General features: G+C 37.8%; 1 protein-coding gene across 4 annotated transcripts in view; it reads left to right on the forward strand.

Annotated features, from left to right (window-relative positions):
- Positions 1-3,846: 3,846 nt before the first annotated feature.
- znf618 (zinc finger protein 618) overlaps positions 3,847-21,108 on the forward strand; it is a 43,605-nt gene continuing 26,343 nt past the window's right edge. For 2 of the 4 annotated variants that reach the window (XM_087843751.1, XM_087843753.1), the window contains exons 1-4: positions 3,847-4,217; positions 13,823-14,141; positions 16,818-16,895; positions 17,761-17,805. In XM_087843751.1, the coding sequence (XP_087699877.1) occupies positions 13,850-14,141; positions 16,818-16,895; positions 17,761-17,805 (415 nt within the window). In that variant the 5' untranslated portion in view covers positions 3,847-4,217; positions 13,823-13,849. The remainder of the gene's footprint in view (positions 4,218-13,822; positions 14,142-16,817; positions 16,896-17,760; positions 17,806-21,108) is intronic. The other 2 variants (XM_087843749.1, XM_087843750.1) reach the window with 2 other exon arrangements.

Consider the following 21,108-nt stretch of genomic DNA (forward strand, 5'->3'; position numbering starts at 1 on the left):
CTCACCTAGTTACAGCTGGGAGAGGCTTCAGCATCTCTTTACCTCTGAATGGGGTAAGCAGTCATGAAGATATATGGATGATGCTGTTTAGGCAACTGATTTTTTAAAAATTAAATGTTTGCTTCTTAGGTTTGGTATATTCTGTATGTAAATATAATCATAAGAGAAAAGTGACCATGGCTGTGGTCGGGAACCGTTAATTAAAAGGTATTTTCTTAAATTCTGTTTGTGTTCTGCACCAAAACAGCAGCAGTTTTCTGAGCTTCTGCATTTCTCTCCGGTCCTTTCTGCGGCACCAAAGCACATTTTCTCTAAGTTGTTCTCCCTGTGCATGTTATTTTTGTCAAATTTTTGTAAGGCCTAGATTGTAGTATCCAGAGTTGTGGGAACTGTCTCTTAATTTATGCAAAGCTCTTGAGCATGCAGCAAAAGGTCTGGTGGCTTTCAAACCCAAGTAGGTCACTGGGAAAAAATAGCATCGTTGTTGTCGGCTCCTCTCACCTGTTGGTTCCTCTGTAACTTCAAAGAATGTTTTTCCTCAAAAACTAGGTTGGGAGGAGGTCAGGCCAACCTTGAGTGCTGAAAAAATGGCAGCGTGTGTTGTCATATTTGGGACAGAGTGGTTGCTATAGTAGGTTTTATCCCAAATTTCTGAGCTATAATGTTTTTTCAGCAAATAGAAGAGTTTTTTCCCCCTCTCCTTCCATGAACAACTCTCTCATTTGTTTTCCATTTCTCGAAACACCACTCAGTCTTGGCAGACTTGCGCATTTGACCTCACCAAGTGCCCATGATGTCATCGTAGTGTTAGAAACAGAGAAACCTCTTGTGACAACATCAGGTAGCTTTTGATTCACTGTACAGTGCACAATTGTTTTCAAAAGTGAAGCACATTGTTATTTTGTTTTTCTTTGGTATGAGATTTTCTTCTTAAACTGAAAAATCACAAAAATTGATATTTGCTATATTTGAAGTTTCAGCATCGTTGAGTGTAAATATCTTAAGACCAATGACAGACAAGAATTAGTGCACTAGGCACCACATTTATGGGTGGCACTGTGGTTGTTTGGTTATCGCTGTTGCCTCACAGTAACACAGTACCTAGTTCAAACCCTCTCTGAGACTGTTCTGTGGAGGCTTTGCATTGCTGTGGCAAGACAAGCATGTTAGTTAAAGTGGTGATTTTACATTTGTGCTCGAACAATAAAGCGCTGCATTTTATGTTTAAAATGTGGCTTGTAGTCTAAGAAGAAAAGCACAATATACATGTGAATGCATTACATTTGGATGAGCTTTAAATGTGACTGAAAGCCCACAAAAACATGTCCATCCTCAGAATGCTAAAGAGCAGACATCTGTCATCAGCAGATGGAGACAGCGAGCAAAAAAAGTGTGAGCAGGTACTGTGTGCACATACATGTTGTACTCACAGGGCACTGCATAGTAGCAGTGGATGGGGCCATTGTCGGTATGCTGGTGCCCTCTGCTGGACAGAGATGATAAATGCAGTAATTGCAAGAAAGCGGGGAAACGTTCTTGAAAGGCAAAATTCAAAGCTTTTAATGTAGATTGTAAATAATTAATAATATCACTGGTGAAAACACGCACACACATACACCCCTCATTCCCATGCACATGCTGGAGAAAATAAGCATCCAAAACACCTCGGCACATTATGAAAACAGCATCTCAATAATGACAGAAAAGCAAAATACCAGGAAGGATTCATGAACTTACATCATGTAATTACTTTGTGAATACAAAGGGGTATTAATTTCACTGCTGAGCAATGGAAACAGAGTTTAATCTTCATGCTGAAAAAACAAATCTGATTTTAATTGATATTACATTATGCTATACACCCATGAGGACAGGAAAATGAATTGTCATATTGGACCCAGCTCACCCCACCCACTCTCACAGTTTCTTGTGTTGTTTTGCAGTAATAAATCATAAAATCAGTGAACATAATTAGAGTTAGGGTAATTAGGGAAAAGGCTCTACAAATTGATTTAGTACAAATGTACCACAGTAACACAACACAAAGTAAGTGGTGCATAATCACTCACATACTTCAAGTCGATGCTTAGGAAAGGCGTCTCTTTTGGAGAGCGCTGACAGCCTTTGTTGTATATCTGCTTTTCATATCTTCCACCACCTTGCACATGGGGCATAAGCTGACATTTATTTCCCTCCATTTCTTGTGTGAATGAGGCTGTTACCATGCAGCTCCATGTTTAGGGCTGTTGGCTTCTCTCAAGTTGCAACTCTTTTGCAGACCCCAGCATCCTGCAGGATTTCTCTGTGTTGTGCATTCACTTGACCCTCTGCTCTCACAAGCCATCCTGCTGCAGCAGAGAAGCATCAGCATGATGATGCATCAAGAGTCATAGGGAAACTATTTTTCTGCTGACATGCAAAATAGTTAGAATTTAACACCGCCCACAGCCCCAGCAACCCACTTTCAATCCATCCATCATGAATCTTTTGGAACTTCTGAAGCACTCTTGCTTTTTGTTTGCCACACTGCTGTAAAAGAGAATGCCTGGGCAGGTGTTCAGACACCTGCAAACCTCCTGCAAAGTTCTGCACCCCTTTTACACAGATTTTCAGATTTTTATAACATAAATGCAGTAACTTTATATTTCTGGTTGATCCCTCACTGTTGTCTGGGAGATGTTTTTCATCTCCTTCTTTGCAATTGGATTTGTAATATCAGCAGGGTTTTTTTTTTTTGTTTTTTTTTTTTTTAAAAAACCAACAACTTTTTTCATTATTTGTTTAATTATCTCTTTTAGAATCTGACTTTTGGGTTTACACTTAAATAATAAGTCACCTTCTTGATCAATTATATCACCGTAGAAAACAAACAACCCCACATAGGCAGATTCATTAATAATGTTTAATAATAGATACCATATTTTGTATAGTATTTATCTTCTGTCAAACTTGGCCAAAAAGAAACATTCAGTTATTCCTTAAAATGGTTTGAACGTGTTATTATTATTATTATTATTATTATTATTATTATTATTATTATTATTATTATTATTAGTAGTAGTAGTAGTAGTAGTAGTATAAAACCGAGGCTGGTACTGTGTATTTTGAATTCTTATCTAGGTCTAAAACTCAACCCCACGTTTACAGCACATATCTACATGACAAATGTATTAAACTACCATGAGTTGACAGCATAGACCGGTACTTGGGCCAAATACTTTGTTTCTAGAAACAAAACTAAACAATTTAAAAAGGAAAAAAAAAAGAATAATTCTCAGAGCAAGGTTTTGAGAACAAAAAAATGTTGGCCAACCAAAAGCTTTCTCTTTACAAATACTCTAAACAAACCTTGCTGAGACACTGCAGCAAACGTGGAGGATTTGGTGAAAATTACTGACCCTTGCTGTCATTGTTTGTCAATACTGACTTTGATTTTTTATTATTTTTTTGCTTAACTGCGTGCGTTAAACAATCAGCATCTTTATAGCTTTAAGAAAAGGGAGGCGGAAAGACGTGCAATGAATAGCTCCAACTTTTCTATCGATGAATATTAATTCAAGCATCTGGAAATTGGATCATTTATGTGAGTTATAGTTAAGTTAAGTTAGGTTATAGACAGCGATACACATAAATAATTGTAAGATAATTCCGCAAATAAAGCAATTATTACACAGTTCAACATCACAAGGCGTCTGCTGTTATAAAACTTATTCTGAAATGAGAATATTTTCCTCTGCGTAATTTCCAGTCGCTTTTCCCCGTGTAACTTAACAGTCGACCAACATTTTTTTTCTGTCTTCTTCCCAGACTTTTTTTTTCTTTTCTTTTTTTTTCACTTTTTTTCATGTGGGCTAATATACAGGCCGGCACTGCAATTTCGGAATCTGCCCTTGTATATGGCGGACGAAAATTTCCACAGGAGGAACCGCAACACAAACCCCCCTGTGCAAGGCAGAAACCGAGAGCTTGCACGGACCGACCAAAGCTCGGCAAATTCACGACTCATTACGCCATTACACTTTACTAAAATGTAACGCAGCGAATCGCGGAGGGGGGAGAAAAACGCGGAGGTGATTTTTTTTTTATCATTTTGAATTTCTCATAACTAATTCACAATTTTTTTTTTTTGAGGAAGCAGTTGTGCAGTCACCTCTGGTCGGGGAGGGAAGATTTCTGGAGCGCCAGCCTGTTTCGCATGAGCTACATCGTTTTTGGAGGTATGTCAAACCGCTGTTTTCTATTTTTTTTTAATCCTCAGTTAATTCAGAAATGTAATTTTTTTTGTATTTTTTTGAAATTTCAGTAGCGAGTGTTAAGTTTCGGCTCCCTCCACATTAGCAAACGATAGCTGCCTGGCATTAAACCGGGTGCAAGCTGTGAAGCCATCAGAAATAGACCTAATCTGTTGATGTTTTTTTTCCTTTTTTTCCCCCTTTTTTGGGGGGGAGGACTAAATTTTAGCAATGAAGTTTCTGTTGAACTGCTGCTTAGCCGTGTGTACACCCAGTTCGCTCGCATATATGTGTACGCCACCCATGTTTAAAACACTGTTTATTCGGGTAGAGCGAAGGGGGGGAACCGGGCGATAGTGGCAACATGAAGGACGATGAGGGGAGGAACAATCTGAAACACAAAAACCTCCTGCAGCCATGTTTTGTGAATTTTTTCCTGCAAATTTGAGCAGAGCTTCAGAGTTGCTTCCCTGGCACTCGCTTAACGCCGGCGTTACTTTTGTGTCGCATTTGACGGCTCGCTGTTCGCCGTTAGATAATAAAGATAAAACGCCAAAGTGTTGTCATGTCAAAATGCATTTCGACTTTTTTTAATTCCTATTTTTTTGGAAGATGGGAGGAGGAGGGGGGTTGGAAACCGGGTGCTGTTGGCGCCACCTGTAGGCAGTCATTTTGAGAAATTAGAAATTGTAACGAGACTAGATGTGAGTGTTGTTTATTGAATTGTGTGTTAGTTTACCCAAACGGAGGCGAGCAATTACATGCTTTTGAAATCAACAGAAGGGATTAGTGTGTGATTGAGTCACATTAAGATGAAACGGGCAACGCGTTTAGTGTTTAATTTCTGCAAAATGGTCCTTTTTAAAGACTTTTTTTCTGATGTGCTGTCTTTTCTTGCATTCAAGTTGCCATTTAAGAAATTTTGCACATAAGTAGCCACCAACTCTACTTCTGCTCTTTCCTTTGGTTTATTTTTATTTGTGTTTTTTAGTTCCTTGCAAGTGTGATTTTAATAATGAGGTACAATTTGTACTAGTATTTCTAAAGACTAGAAATGTGTGAGTGAGGGGAAAAATAGCTATCCATAGTGAACTGAACAGCACTGGAAGAAGAAAAGAGCATGTCAGCATAATTTGAGGGCAGGAAAAACAATCACAACCAATGCCTCTACTGTTTATATTAATCCTGCAGACGCCAAACAGTTTCCCATCCTGCGTGGCTTGCTTTTTTTTTTCCTTTTAATGTAAGGGAAACTGCAGAGGCCATTTTGCTGTGGGTAATTTTAATGCTGACCTTCAAATCTGCATTCATTCGATTCAGCGAGCTGGTGGAAATTGTATGGGTGGTATGCAAAATCTGGGTGTAAATTCTGACCTTTTGCTGCAAAAGTCTAATCAAAATGCAGGAGTTCCAGTTAAGGCACAGAATTGAAGAGGGGCAACCAGTGTCATGAGTTTAATAGGGTTGGATCGCTGTCTTTCTTCAATGATGCCAATGTTTTATTTGCAGAATACCTAAAGGACCAAGTAATAAGCTATAAAATACTCAAGAATAATGATGCACTGTTGCAAAAAAGGGGAAAAATGATTTGAGGATTGTATTCTAGGAGTGTTCTCATTTTAAGGTAGGAGGAATGCAGGTCTGTCAGTACTTTTGATGAACAAAAGCTTCGTTTCATTGAGGCCGAATAGTTTGGATGGAGGGGTGAAACTTGTCTCTTCAGGGTCTGATGAACACAAGATGGTGAGGGATCATATCGCAGCCTGTGGGTTACAGGGTTTGAAGTATACTTGCTGCTCTGATTGTCATTAACTTGGTACAGAGGTTTCACTATCCATTCAAAGGGCAAGCAGTACTACTCCGAGTCTCTCTTTGATGTCCATTTCTTTCCTTGCAGATGCATTTAAAAAACCAAACAAAGCCACACGTCTATTTTTAAGAACACCTTATGTTCTCCTGTTTTCTTAGTGGCATGTTGAAAATGTCTGAAAATGGCTTCAGTTAAATTAGTCTCCAGGGAATGGCTTTTCAGGGGTTGGAGTGCTGCATTAAAAAATTCTGTGCATTCTGCACATATTTTTCCTGCCTCTTCCTTTGTAAAAATGAACCTTATTGGTTTCATGAATAATGCATAGGGATGTTCAATTGCTGCAGCAATGAAAATTAGGCCTGTTTACGTGCAGTGGTTATATACACAGAAGCTCTCTCTCTCTCTCTCTCTCTCTCTCTCTCGCTCTCTTTTTTTCTTCCTTCCTTGACCATTTCTGAAGGTAGAGCCGAGCCTGAGTAGCTTTTCTCAAAATACAAATTTTCAGCACAGCAAATCTCATTTCTTTGAGTGAAAAGGGGAGGGGTGAAACTCTGGTGGGTTTAATGAATCCATAAATCACAATAGTGCCAGGTTTGCTGCGCCTGCGTCAGTGTGCAGTGTAATTTTGATTTTCATCAAAAATTTAATCTGCCAGCCTACAAGGGTTTAGCAGCAGTCCGGATGCAGCCCTGAATTTCTAATTTTAGGGGCCTGATCTTTCAGGATTTATTTTTGTATAATTCAAGTCTGCTTTTCAATATCTCATGTTATTAAATTTTAATTCGTGGCATTAACATATAGATTGAAAAGGTTTTTATGGTTTTTTTCTTTCTTTAGTGTATGCTGATGGAATTTTACTAGACGACACAGTTTCTTTTTCCAGAGCATCCTGTGTGTGTATGTGTAAGAGAGAGGGGGGGGGGGGGGGAGTTATCCATTTCTCTGCATTATTGCTTTTTCAAAACATTGGTCATACACCATCTTGGAAGACATTTATTACAGAGGACAGAAAACTCTGCTTTTGATTAAAGAATCGAGGGAAGCAAAGCCTTTAGTGTGAAACAGATTTTTGGTCAACCCTTGCTCTTGGTCACTGAGTCTACTCTGGATAATACAAACATGGCAGTCAAAGCAGTGATTGAAGTGACCCCCCCTCCCCTCCTCCCCACCCTCCATTCCCCATTTTAGCTGATTCCTATTTTTAATCCCTCCAGAGTGGAAACATTTTCATAGGCCTTAAACAAATTTGTATTTTATATTTGGAATCTCTCTTCCAGTCTGTTTAACATGCAGAGCAGAATGATTTTTGCCAAAAAAAGGTAAGGTATATTTCAAAGAAAATCTCCCCAGTTTTGAAGCACAAGATTTGTTTGCTTTAACCAAGCACAGTGATTGATTTGCTACATTGCTGTGCAGAGGCAGATACTGTACTGCCCAAATATAGGCCAATTATTTTAAGTACCTCATCTAAGTAGTGAATTCTGAACAGAGGTATGTCCTAGAGATGTTTTCCTTCTGTGCCTAACCTTGCTTTTTGTAGCCCTAGATGAATGTAGTATGGTTAATCTCTATTCATTGACATTTTAAAAAGAAATCTGAGGCAAATCACAATGCTAAAGCTAGTTTAATAAATTAACATAAATCACAAAACAGTGCATCTATTTTTACTTAACCTGTCTGTTGGACCAGTGCTTTAGTTTTATTTTTTATTTTTTGACATCCAGATGGCTTTTTGATCATTTCTGCAACTGATCTATTTGCCTTTCAGTTCAGTTGGTTTAGTTGGTGCTTTGTCTGTGTGAAGCATCAACGAAATGTGCATCTGGTTTAGATTTTGTCCTGCCCATGTAGGTTACAGTATATCAGAAGCCTCAGATGATGAAACTCAGAAACATAAGGCCAGATGGCTAATTTTGCATATTGACTTTTAATTAGAAGAAAACATGCCACAACAGGCATTTTATATATTCAGGGTTTGCATTAAAAATGCTGCACAGAAATATTACATGCATGACTGAGGGATTGATCTAATAATAGATGTCTACTTGCCATCGATTCATTTGATTGCAGATGACAAAAGTCGGTTATTTAATTTCACAATCTTTATTTTAGCTGACCACATCTTAATTTCCACCATAGCAGGGTAAACCAATCTCAGTCAAGAGGCAGTCATTATCAGTCAGTATTCAACTCAATAAAGAAAAAAAATGACACTTTTGTTATAAAATTAAAAATGATGTCAATCAGCAAGACTTGATTTTTGTTGTTGTTAGCCGTTAATTTACTTTGAACAAACTGTGCCAACAGACTTCCCTTGAAAGTGTGTTTTCTACAAGTCCCTGACAATAAAGCTACAAATGCAGCCCTCTTAGCTGGTTGTAATGGCATTAGTTTTTAGATACACTCATGTAGGTATCAAGCTTAGGGGTTATGGGGCTCCTAAAAGCCGCCTAACTCAATCTACAAAGTAATTAGTTAGGGATGTATCCAGTTAGTTTACTAGATGATAAACATGGCTCCCCTCTCTAGTAAGCAACAGAAATAGTATCTGGTTGAACTAATAACAATTAAGATTTTATTAAATGCCAGTTAACTATTAGCTCTATGATGTTATGCAGCCACCCACTGTTAGAAAGGCCTGCAGCTGTAAATACATAACCAATGTTTGGATAGTATGTGAACTTGTACATTAACTTGTGCTTAATTTTGACTATTTTGGGAGTTTTTTTCTGTCTCTTTGGATAGACGAATCAACAATTCCATTCATATAATGAATTTAGTAGTTTTCAAACCTCTTCATCTGTTGCGTATTTGATTGTGTTGTAAAATGAATTTTAATAAGTTAAATGATTTATAAAAAGAAGCTAAACTGAAATATTTTTGAGAAGAAATCATAGCGTTATGTCAGTAGCCTGTCTGGCAGCATTTAGTTTTCTTCACTGCGTCTCTCCATTTTCACACAGTCGGAGGAGAGAATGTGTGAATCTGGCCTTTGATAGGGTTACTTGAAAGAGACCTATTCTGAACTCATCCAAGAGTTTGAATTTCTTTCCCAACATTTATTTTTGTGCTCACCAGAATCATTTAGTTTTTAGGTTTTCTGTCCGTCTCATTCTTGTGGACACACAATCTTGAGGAACAGTTTCTTCAAACTGGGCAGAAACAGTCACTTGAACTAAAGGATGACTTGATGAAATTTTGGTAGCCCGAGGTCAAGGTTACTTTTGTGTCACATCCATTCCATTCTCGTGAATAGACAATAGAAATAATGCCTAAAAGGAATTTCATTTCATCTGGTCCAAATGCCTACTTGGACTCAAGGAATGACTGGTTTACAATTTAATGGCCAAAAAAGATCAATATCACTGATCTTAGAACAGAAGTGAAGAATTCATACATTAGTGCCGACAAAATTTCACATTAATGCCTAATGCGATAAAATAATGAGATAAATCTTTATATCTAAAAGGTCAGTTGTCAAGTCTGGACATGGTTGGAAAACACACTTTGACTTGTTGTCAGAGGGATACAACCACCAGGCAGTAATTGTAGCTTCCTCTCGTGCTTCTTTTAAATGCCATTTGGCAAACTGGGCTGTCATAGACCATTTTATTTCTGGGTGGCTTTACCTCACCGTATAGCTGTGATTGATGTGCTGCTGACATGGTCGTCCTTCCTGAAGGTTATCCCATCTCTGCAGATGATGTTTGAAGCTGTGTAAAAATGACCTTTTCTAGCTATCACTTTGACTGGTCTTCAGCTTCAGCAGGAGTCCTTGTGATTCTCCACGTCTTCCATTTCAGATGCTACTGTAACTCTACTGTACTGTTTTCTGGACTTTGTGGATTTGAAGGCTTGGTTTTTGTCCTGATAGTGTAAAATGTGGGACCTTCATGTTAAAAGGGTATTTTTCCTCTCCACTGTGGCCAAGCACATGGTGAAAGGCAGTTGATGTTAAATACATATGTTGTGACTTCGAAGAATACAGAAAATAAATTCTGTCACCACCATTTGTGTAGATTTTAACTTTATTCAGCCAATGAAGTTTTTCAAAGAAAGGCTAAACATTTTTCTCTTATTACTTATAATAAGGAACTTATTTCCCTTTAAAGACAAATTCATTAAATAATTGCCAGAATATTATATTTCTTCGAAAATGGAGTGTTTGTTGAACCTTCTGGCATATATTTGTTACATTAATTAAATATTAATATGCATATATGAGTGTCATATTTGCATTTTGTTTTTCCAATTTATTGCATAAAGATGCGTTGTGCAATTTATTTTGATTTTTCTGGGGGAAAGACACTGTACTGATGATGTAGGAAGTTCAAAAGCTCATGTATCAAATGTGATGCCAACAGTACAGCAGGGAAGATACAAGACAGCTAAATACCCAGTGCCCTGTCATTAGCGTCCCTGCAATCTGCCCACCGACAAAACAGCATGTCAGGGAAATAAACTTATAGTTAACAAAAATATAGACGTTAGTGTCATGCTTCTGTGGCTTAAGAAGCTACTATTGTGCCCTCAATGTAAGTAATTGTCCTGACTTCCCACTGGTCCCTGACATCCACTTGCTAAAAATATTTTAGTTACTGCCCATTTCAAATTTCCATGCAATGTAAAGGGCGATTGCTTTGGTCATGCCATAGCATGTCCTTTTTTTCTTTCTGACCTCTTCCTCTGTGCTTTTCTAGTATGCTATGGATCATTATCCTCTTTTTAGGTTCACTTCTGTTTCATCTTTAACCCTTGCACAGATGGCCTCACTTTTCTTTTAAGGTGTAGTCCATACTTGAATTAATGACTGCATGTTGCCCTGTCCCAAAACAGGAAAGCATTTCAAAACCATAATATTTTCACTATTATGCTGTACAGTCGCTATACGGTTCGTCTCCTGAAGAACCAGCTGTTTTTTGTCTGTCCCAAACATGTTTCGTGTTATTGTAAAACTGTGTTTGATTCGTCTGTCTGTACATTACTTCTAAACAAATCATCCTTCCTAATAATCCGTAGGTTTCCCACCAAAGCTGCTCTGATTTCTGTGCTTTCGATGCATGGATTTTACCCAGACCTCTGAAGGTGTTCTGTAGAACAGCAGATCTTATTTCCTCTATTTGTTAGTTGGGTTTTCCATAGATTAGCATACCTCACATTTCACTTTGAGAATCAGTCCCTTTGAGATCTGGGAACTTTGGGTCAAAGTCAAAAACCACCACTCTTTGTCATCCTAGAATAGTTCCTGGACGTGTTATGCTGTGTGAGAACGATCATGGTCATGATAAGCAAGGCCTGAGCAATTAGGCTGTTCTGAATTTAGACGGTATGTGTCAAAGTAACATTGACATGACACTACCTCTTCTGGTTTACCTTCTTCCTGTAGTTCCTCAGATTAATGTCACTCAAACACCTAAATGTCAAAATGGTGAAAATGTAATTCGTCTGATTCGGCCACCTTCTTTCAATGCTCTGGGGATCAGTTCTGGGAATCACATGCCTCTTCTAGGTGCTTTTTGTGGTTCACATGATGTCTCCTGACTGCTCTTTAGCTATGCAGTCCTATATGCAACACCTTCTGAAACCTTTGAGTCAGAACAATATTTTTAGCAGCTTCTGCTGTTGTATCTCATATTTTGAATGAAACTACAGTGGTCAGCCATTTTAGAAGTTCACACACAGCTTGGCTCTTCTGAATGTTCTGAGTTTCTTATGCTTGTAGAATTAATATAGACATTAATATATGTGCTGATGGACTGAATACATTTTACTGGCCAGTCTTGGAAAAATTTGAGTTGTTTGAAGTTTCTCACAGAGGCATTAGTAAATTAAATCCTTTGGCAGATTTGAATGCACCCACAAATTTGCTTTGTATAAATGCCTTAGAAAGCTCTGTAGCTCTTGACATCACACCACACGGTTCACTAACAAAGAGGACCACCAGACTTTGGAAGGTCCCATTGTGACTTCCTCTACACATTGACTTTCATGTGGCTCTTGGTTTTTGTTGTTTATTGCCACAGTCCCTTTAGCAGTTGGGAGTGTTGTCAAATAAATTCCTTTCATATAGTGTGTCCACAGCTGTTTTTTGAAAGCTTTCATTTTTTGACGGGATGACACAACGTACTTAAGTAGCAAAGATAACACCAGATCCCATAAGGTCAGCCCTTTGGCTTCCTATAGAGGTTCTAATAATTTGCTGTGAGTCACCAGCTCTAATGACCTGGCTTGTTAGATCACGTCCTTGTTTTATATACAGTCTGTGTACAGTATAGACAACAACTTGCACAGACAGAAATTGTTCTTTTCAATGCTGCTAGTCTGTACCGATAGGCATATATCATTTTTTTAAACTCTTGCTTATTGTGAATTAATGTATTTTTGGTGTAGACTTTTGAATTTTAACATACAGAATAAATTAATGAAGTGGTAAATTAACCAGTATTTAGCCTACAAATGCTCTATATATGGCTTACACTTGGCTAATGTGCGTTTTGCTGCTGATTTTGTCCACGGCATTACATGGCTTTACTTTCTGTGTCAGTGGGTGCTGTCGTCGTGGGGCGTTCCTACTGCTGTAGGTAACATATTAACTGTACTGTAGATCAGAGCCTTATACAGCCCCACTTTACAAGAAACTGAACTATTTCCAACTGAGGGAAAGCAATCTTCCCAGTTTAATAGTAAGACTTGGACAAATCTGAAAGAAATGCGTAAAATGGGTTTACTACGATTCCTGAAAGTTGCAGAACCTCACCGCTGACAAAAATGAAAACTTTAACCATAACATAATAAAATGATCTTTGTTGTTGACCTGTATTTTCGGCCCCTTACAAGTATTTAAATAGTTAAATCAAAAAGCTATATTTAAGTTTGTTATACAAATACAGCTTGTTTTATATAAGGATTGTAGGATATCGATAGAACAAGTAAGCTCAAGGGTAATCTTATAGTTTGATAATGGGACTGATTATTTACTCATTTATTAATTAAATGATGGTTGATGGTTTACTATCTGAACTGCAAACCTGAACTGTTTTCTTGCCAGTTCATGGGACTGTTTGCTGAAGCTTGTCAGTAGTGTGTCATTTCCAGAGAAAGGTGTATTTCATCTATGAAAAGGCTTGTTGTTGCTGCATCGGTGTGCTATTATTAGAAGACCAATTTTCCCTCTTTCCATAATATCACTCATCCTGGCATAACTCTGTTTTGCTTGGTTGCATTTGGAGCACATTCTCTTGACAAGGCCTTTTATGGTGATGTGCTGAAGTGGCAAGTTGTGCAATTTAGATATTTTTGAAATTAGAGCATTTCAGTGCCACAAGGCTGCAGAATTTATGCCTTCAAAGGTCACTTATGATCAGTTAAGCCACTTTGTGTTAAAATGGACTGTTTTCCATTCTTAAAATTTCACTGCCACTGAAATATCTGTAATGTCTCCTATACCCTGGAGTTAATGCAGCTCTTGACTGTTTTTAGAAGATGAGTGGTTTTCATAATTTGGGTCTTTTTTCGAGTTGTGTATTTGCCAAATGTAATTTATTTTGGGCAGATTTTTCTTCTACGCTTAATCAAATAAAATCTGACATCCAGTCAGCTTTTGTTTTATATTGAGTATGTTGCCATGGTTTCTTTAAAACAACACATTTAAGCTGAACCTGGCTGAGCTGGTGCCACGCTTTGATACTATATATTGGGCTTAAGGTCATACCACAATAAGGCGTGTATATTCCTTTGGGGCAGTAAATTCTTTGTCTCTCTGTTTCTGTTCCTCATACAGGAAAACAGGCTCAGAGGAGGTGGAGTCATGAGTGCACAAGAGTCACCCAATCCTGGAAAGGAGCAGGCAGAGGGTGGGAGCGCAGCCACAGATGCCCCAGCGAAGAAGACTACTAGTTCACCACCTGTCACCGTAAAGAAGGAGCCTGGGACGTCAGAGACGAGCAACGGGAAAGTCAGTGATCCCAATCCTGCTGAGATCTGTGTTGTCATTGGAGGAAATGGGGGAGCAAGTGGCGGTGGATCCCGTCGAGCTCAGTCCGAGGGTATGTTTGCCCTTGGTACTCCTCCTCCAACGAAGAGCACAGACTCGTGCATAGGTGTGTGAATGTACATATGGACATGTCTGTGCATTTGGTGACAGCAGTCATATCTGGTGTCTCATGACCCTGACGTTACTTCGTGGCTGTTGAAAACAGCAAAAAATGACATTTGAAAAAAAAAAAATCATCATCTGTCTCACATTTTATAAACTCTTTACTGGTTAATCAAGGTTATTCACGAATCGCCCCTAAGAAAACATTGACTGGTGTTGTAGATGTTCATATAAGTAAGTCAAATTTCTTTGACCTCCATATATTGAGGTGGTAAAGGTAGATAGTGCCATAACTGCTCTGATAACACCACTTTAAATGCATACCTATTGTACAAGGGAAGTACAACAGCTATACATGTACAAGGGAAATTCTACAAGACAACAAAAAGAGGTAGTCTGAGTTTTGTTTAGGTTTGCCTTTCATTCTTTTGTAAACTTTTGTAAACTGGAAATAGTCACATGATGATGGTTGTGATTATTAGTCTTACAACAACTGGCAACTTTTTTGGAAGAATATTAAGGATTTCAAAATAAGACGTTAGAATTCAGTGACACAACAAACTAGAGATTTATAAATTCACTTTTGAGTTAAAGTTTTTGTTTCTCTCTTCATTCTGATGTTTTTGTGTATTCTTGCTAACAGACAAATGGCACTGAAAATAAATCTCCACCTTTAGCTGAGGGATAAAATGCATGGTTAGTTGGCATGTACAGATGTTGTGACTGTCAAACATTTAATTGAAACATAATCACACTTTCAGGGTGCACCTGAGCATGATTGAGCATTTTGATAAAGCAAATAAATGGGTAGAAATTAAAGATGGCCAGTTTAAATGCATCCTCCTTCACTTTAAATGCACCCTTCTTCGCTAGCCCTAATATCAGTCTTTGCTGAAATTTGTATTCCTATATAGGCAGCAGAAGGAGGTAAAAGACCACACTAAATGTCATGTAGGATAAATCTAAATTCAGAGAATGTTAAAATTTGTTTGGAGTTTTAGGGTAATATTCAAGAAGGAAAAAAGGAGGCAAAAGAAAATATTAGGTGGTGGAGAAGACTACCATACATTAGACCTCAGTCACACAGGCCATCCTGTCAGGAACTCCCTGGCAACTTGTGGTTGCTAGGGAAAATGTATATTTGTACTTTTTGAAATGTATTTGTTACAGTTTGTTACAGTTATAAGGCACAATTTGTACTTGAGAGGTGGACATTCTGTTTCTGGTTTGCATCGTGCTTTTCACAGTTTCATAACAAGTCCACGAGTAGTTGGCACATTTATGCAAGTAAGTCATTGTTTTCCATGGCCACTCCCATGCAACCCCAATAATCTGCTAGCGACCAATTGCTAGGTTTTCAGTGCAGCACCATGTACTACTCTGTGGCCAATTTTATCTAGAGAACTCTAGCAACCACTTGCCAGGTGTTTTGGGACTTCCCAACCACCTACCAGTCTCTAGACCTGTGGAACTAGAGGCTTATGTACTTGCTGATTAGTCTACCAGTGGTGGGCAGAGGGGTCCCGAACTGGTCACTGTGTTTGTGTAACTACAGAGTCACGTAGAATTACAAGAAAAAGATTTCCACATTGATTACTTATAAAATTTGATCCGATCTTTATTTAAATCAGTTATTAGACAAGACAATCTGACTAAACACGTAACACACACAGTTGTATTTTCATATGTGTTTATTAAACACATTGGTGATCATTCACAAGCTGGAAATGAATGAATTTAGTAACTCATATAGCCTCCTTTAGTTGCTGGTGCTTATCAGAGTTGCAGAGTTCAGAGGGTTTTTGGACTGTCTGCCTTGCAAAATGGTTTCACTACATCGGTATTTCTGAAATGCCCTAATGGAACTGTCCTCTACAGGTCATCCCATAAATCAAGGTCAGGACTTTGGACTAGCCAAGTCATTTTTGTCCATTTTGGCTATTCACTCCTAGATTTACCTGTGCTTTTGGTCATTGTCTTGTTTTGTTGCTCAGCCTTTTCAAACAGGGGATTATGAACTACTTTTCTCTTTCTTGAATCTTAAATTTATTGTTCCCCTAATGACTTCAGGGCTTCCAGACCTAGAGGTTTTGGAGCAGCCACAAACTTTGAAACACACAAATGAAACTTCTGGCTCATCTGTTTACAGCACATGTCTCAAAAGTGTTGTGGACTTTCTGAGTCCTTTTGGTAGGTTGAGATGTGACACAGTGTTTCCCTTTGAGGTTGTCCTTCCACTAATAATATTCATAAGTCCAGTGACATGTGAACAAAGATTTTAGTAACGCGTAGCTATATCTCTAGGTGTCTTCCTCATTTTTCTTTTCTTTTGTTTTTTTTTTTAAAACCTCTTCCTACTCCACTCCCTCCATTTGTAGAAAACCCAATTGTAAGTAGCTTCTACAGAGGTTATTGGTACAGGAAAGGGGGATTCATTTTGTCCTACTTGGACTGTAAGTCATTTTCAATGTGTTTTAATACAGATGTGAAAACTACAATTGTTAATGTGTTATTAGTTATTCTATAAATATTACTTGGATGAAGGCCAGACTGTATTTCAATTCAGAAATCCTGGGAAATCCCATGTGGTTCTGAACTTTTTTTCTTGCAAGCCTATATATGTGACCCTGATAGGAATCACGTTATTTTTTCTGACACTCTGTTCTGAATTTTCCTGCAGGTTCATATGTATGTGGGGTATGTGGGAAAAAGTACAAGTATTACAACTGCTTTCAGACACATGTCAGGGCACACAGAGGTAAGAAGCTGCTATTTATTAAAAAATGTATTTGGTCCTTTATGTAAAAACAAATAACTGATTGCTGCACTTTTGCTTTTAAGAATATAGTCTGAAAAGTATTCAAAGAGGCGTGCATGCCCTGCTTTGACTGGGAATTGTTTTAAATCTGATTGTGTAAGTCAGTTATTTTTAGAGCCTGACCAGCATATTGGCGGGGCTAATATGGTGATATATTATATTGCCCAATAAATGAAAATGAAGTCAGTAAAGAAAAGATGGAAGAAATGTCCCACAGCTATGATATGACTGTTGATGTTGCATAGTTTGTCCACCAGAAGGTACTCTTCAACTTCCTTGTTGGGAAAACGTGTTTGTTCTTGTTTCTCATGTTCCAGTCAGCTCATCTGAGCTGCGAGATACTAAAATACAATTATTTTTTTTAAACTCAATTTGTGTGTTTTTAATGACTCAACTAACTGCAAATAACAAATGTAAGGGTCTAAAATGTGTCTAAAAAAAATCTCCAATATATTAAGTTTTTTGGTTTTGGTGTCGATTTCAAAAAATTCTGTATTTTACGCTGTTGGCACACAAATCAACACAACAACCAGGCTAATCTGAGCATAGTTGGGCAGAGGGTGTGTAAGTAATTCACAGCTTGTCCTGACAATAAAACAAGATTATTTTTAAACTCTGATATATGCAGCTTTTCACCAAATATTGGCGTCAGTCTTGAGATTTCCATGTCTTTGAGGCTGTAGATATATAAATTGGAGCCCAGGTTGGAAGCACAGAGCACACATTAGCAGCATTTTTTCATGGAGCTGCAATTTTTTTTTTTTTTTTTTTTTTTTTTAAAATTGATGTGTTTGTCTGTTTGTAGAATCAGAGGCCATGGTTGGCGATGGTCTACCCCAAACACCCAACAGTGAGTATACTTCTGCACCACCTGCTTGCTACACTTTTTTTCTCTCGATAGGGCTACCTAAGATGTTTTTGACCCTCATTTTCTGACACCACCACTTCCATTTAGCAGAGAAACATGAAAATGTCAAACTAAGGACTAGCCTGAAGGTAGTATGGTTTTACTCTTCGAGTGGCGGTATATAACAGCCACCGGGACCTGCGTTTACTAGGCGTTCCAACATCACAGAAAAACTTTGATTAGGGCTAAAAATACTCGTACCTCAGAGTAATACTTGAGTTATTTATAAATCTTCCTACACACACTCTGCATTCATTACATGAACGTGCACATCACTTTAGAGGTAAGGTATAAATATGGCAGAGAGGAAAAAAGAGAACAGTCTTTATGCACATAGATCATAAGTTTTTTTTTTTTTTTTTTAAAGCTGTATGAAGAGTATGAACACAGTGGAACTACAAGGTCTGTGACACTGTTAATAAGTAGGCCAGAGAGGCTGCTAGGCAAAGGAGTTGCTATTAGATTAAATTCTTAAGAGGATGAAACATGCTGTAAAGCATTTTGGTTGATGCCGCAGATTTAGACTTTTATACTTGATAATGACTGGCATATCAATTTAAAAGTGCATTTTTAAATATAGATTTCTTTCTATGAGCAGTGTTGGTGGCCCCAAAAGAAATTGTCAGGAGCCGATGGTAAAAATAAATGATGTTTAATGATACATACAGAGTGGTTCCCTTAGAATAGGAAAATAGATTCACATATCAGTGATTGAAAGAAGTTAGTGTTTTGACAGCACAGTGAAGGTGTGGCATTATTATGACTTAAAGTCTATTTAACAACAAATTCACAGCAGTTTGTGGAAAACAAAACCAGGCCAGCTTAGAAGTCTGGATTTCCTGTAAGTGTACTTTGCAAAAATGCCCTGTATTGAACAAATGTTTGCACAAGAGTATTTTAATAAGCAAAAGACAACACAGGCTGTAGGACTGTGGAGGAGTTGTTGATGTTTAAGAGTATTTCCGGAAAATTGCTAGAACAAACTTTGCATAGTTCTGATTAAATGGTGTTCAGCCAAAAGCCTCCCTGTGCTTAAAAAAAAGTGTTTGGTGGGGGGGGGAAGAAATGTTGCCTCAGATACTGAAGAGACACTAAAATAACATTTACAAGTCTAGTTTTAATAAGATGGTTTTAAATACTCTGTTTCCCAAAAATGTAGACTTGTGCTATGAATCATAAAAATAAAATCCAATTACCAAAAATTTGTAAATAAAAAAAAAAAAAAAGGATTGATGATGATTTGGAAACAATTAAAATATTATCTGTATTTGAAAATTGGGGACCAATAAGTGATCAAATTGTTAAAGAAAAATCATACAGACAAGAAAACGGAAATATTTTAGAAATCAGTGTAAAAATTGTGTTAAGCTAAAAATGATATTTTTATGTATTAGACAAACAAATTAAAACAACTAAACAGTCCCTGTTCACATAATATAAAATATAACGTTTTTTTGGTTAAGCATATTAATGCCTCATTTGGCCTTGTTGAATTCTTGCATTGCATCTTGGTATTGTTTTTATGTACTTATGTTCATTCTCTTTTAATTTTTTTTTATTTTATTGACTTCCAAATAGTTTTTAGCTTTTCCCAGATATTTGCTTTGGATGAAATGCTTGTAAAATCTATCTTAGAATTTACTAAATTCCAAAATCTGTTCGATTTTAGTCTGGTTGTCGAGAACTTCAAATTCCCTTTAATTGGTCAGATAGTCTTTGCACAGTTTTGACGTATGCTGGAGGTTTTTTTGTTAATGAAATGAACCGATGACCAATAACTTTCAGTCCAGATGGGATTCCATGATGCATCAAGATTTTGTGTAGACCTTGTAATTTATGGCTGCTGACTTGCAGTAATTTGCCAGAAATATCCAGATGGAGCCACATATTATAATGGAATCTCACTGCGGGTGCTACGCATCTAGCATCATAAAGTTCTCAGACTCTGTGCAGACATTAACAGTCTGTAGAGAGTCAAATTTGGACTCGCCGGTCCAGAATACCTTCTGTTTTCCAGTCATTTAGAGTCCGGTGTTTGTGCTCTCTGGCAGATGTTTCTGAGTATTTGCAGATTTCACATAATGGCTTCTTAGAAGGTATTCTTCCCTTTAAGACAGGGGTGTCAAATGTATGGCCTGCGAGCCACATCCAGCCCACGATACAATTATATCTGGCCCACAAGATCATTATATATGTCAATTAATGGCCTGTCGATATGTGCGAGCTGAGTCTTCAGCCCTGCTGAGAATCCATGCAGGTAGGGGTGAGACTTTATTTTAATGGGCACACCATGCGGCCAATCATGTGCAAACACAGATTGGGATCATACCATTATGTGAAAGAAGAATGAGAGGCAGACGTTCCGAAGACAGCAAGTAAACTGGTACAGGCCAGGTACACAGAGAGATGGGGGAGCTGGATTTAAATGCAAGCATGTTGGAGAAAAGGTGACGAAATGAGCAAAAATGTAAACTGAGCACCATCTGGCCTCATTTCAGTGATACACATTGATACCTGAATGTGTGCTTGAAGCCATTTATAATCATTAACTTGTTTGATTCACTGCTTACCACAAACAAGCACAAGCAAAGTTTTTGGACTTTTAACTGTATTTTCACAAGTTTAACAGCTTATTCTACTGATAGAAACCTCCCCTATGGCCACTTATACTAGACAAAGTAATTAAGAAATAAACAATTAACCTGTTGAACCCCAATGCCCCTGGTACTGGAGGCAAGCGAGAACATCTGGTTTAATAGGATGTACCGTCAGATCTGTTATTTAAATATAGACACGTGTGGTGTCCACAGAAACGTTGAAATCTCAGCTGGAAGCCCCCAAAACCATTTCAACAATGTCCAACAGATAAAACGGTAAATGATTAAAGAGCAGGTAAACAGATTCTGCAAAAAGATGTTAACACAAAGCACGGATCCCCCACGGAGACGGTGTCTCACAGATTCCAAAACTGCACTGTGACCAAAATTCAGCGAGCCAGCAGCACAAAAACACGTTTAGAATTAACTTCACTGTCTTGCTTGCATGATGAAATCACACTTCCTGTACAGTTCTCTTGCTCTGTGTACTTGGAAACCAGTTTCCCATCAAAAATCTACATTTTCTGCCTTGTTCACTTACTTATTACACAGAAACCCCCCAGAAGTTTCTATCGTTCATTTTCAATAGATTTTTCTGTTGCGGTTGATCCTTTTTTTTTTTTTTTTTTTTTTTTGTATGACTGCAGTT

The sequence above is a fragment of the Neolamprologus brichardi genome, chromosome 7 (assembly GCF_056152115.1).
Source record: "Neolamprologus brichardi isolate AB-2024 chromosome 7, ASM5615211v1, whole genome shotgun sequence".
NCBI lineage: Eukaryota > Metazoa > Chordata > Actinopteri > Cichliformes > Cichlidae > Neolamprologus > Neolamprologus brichardi.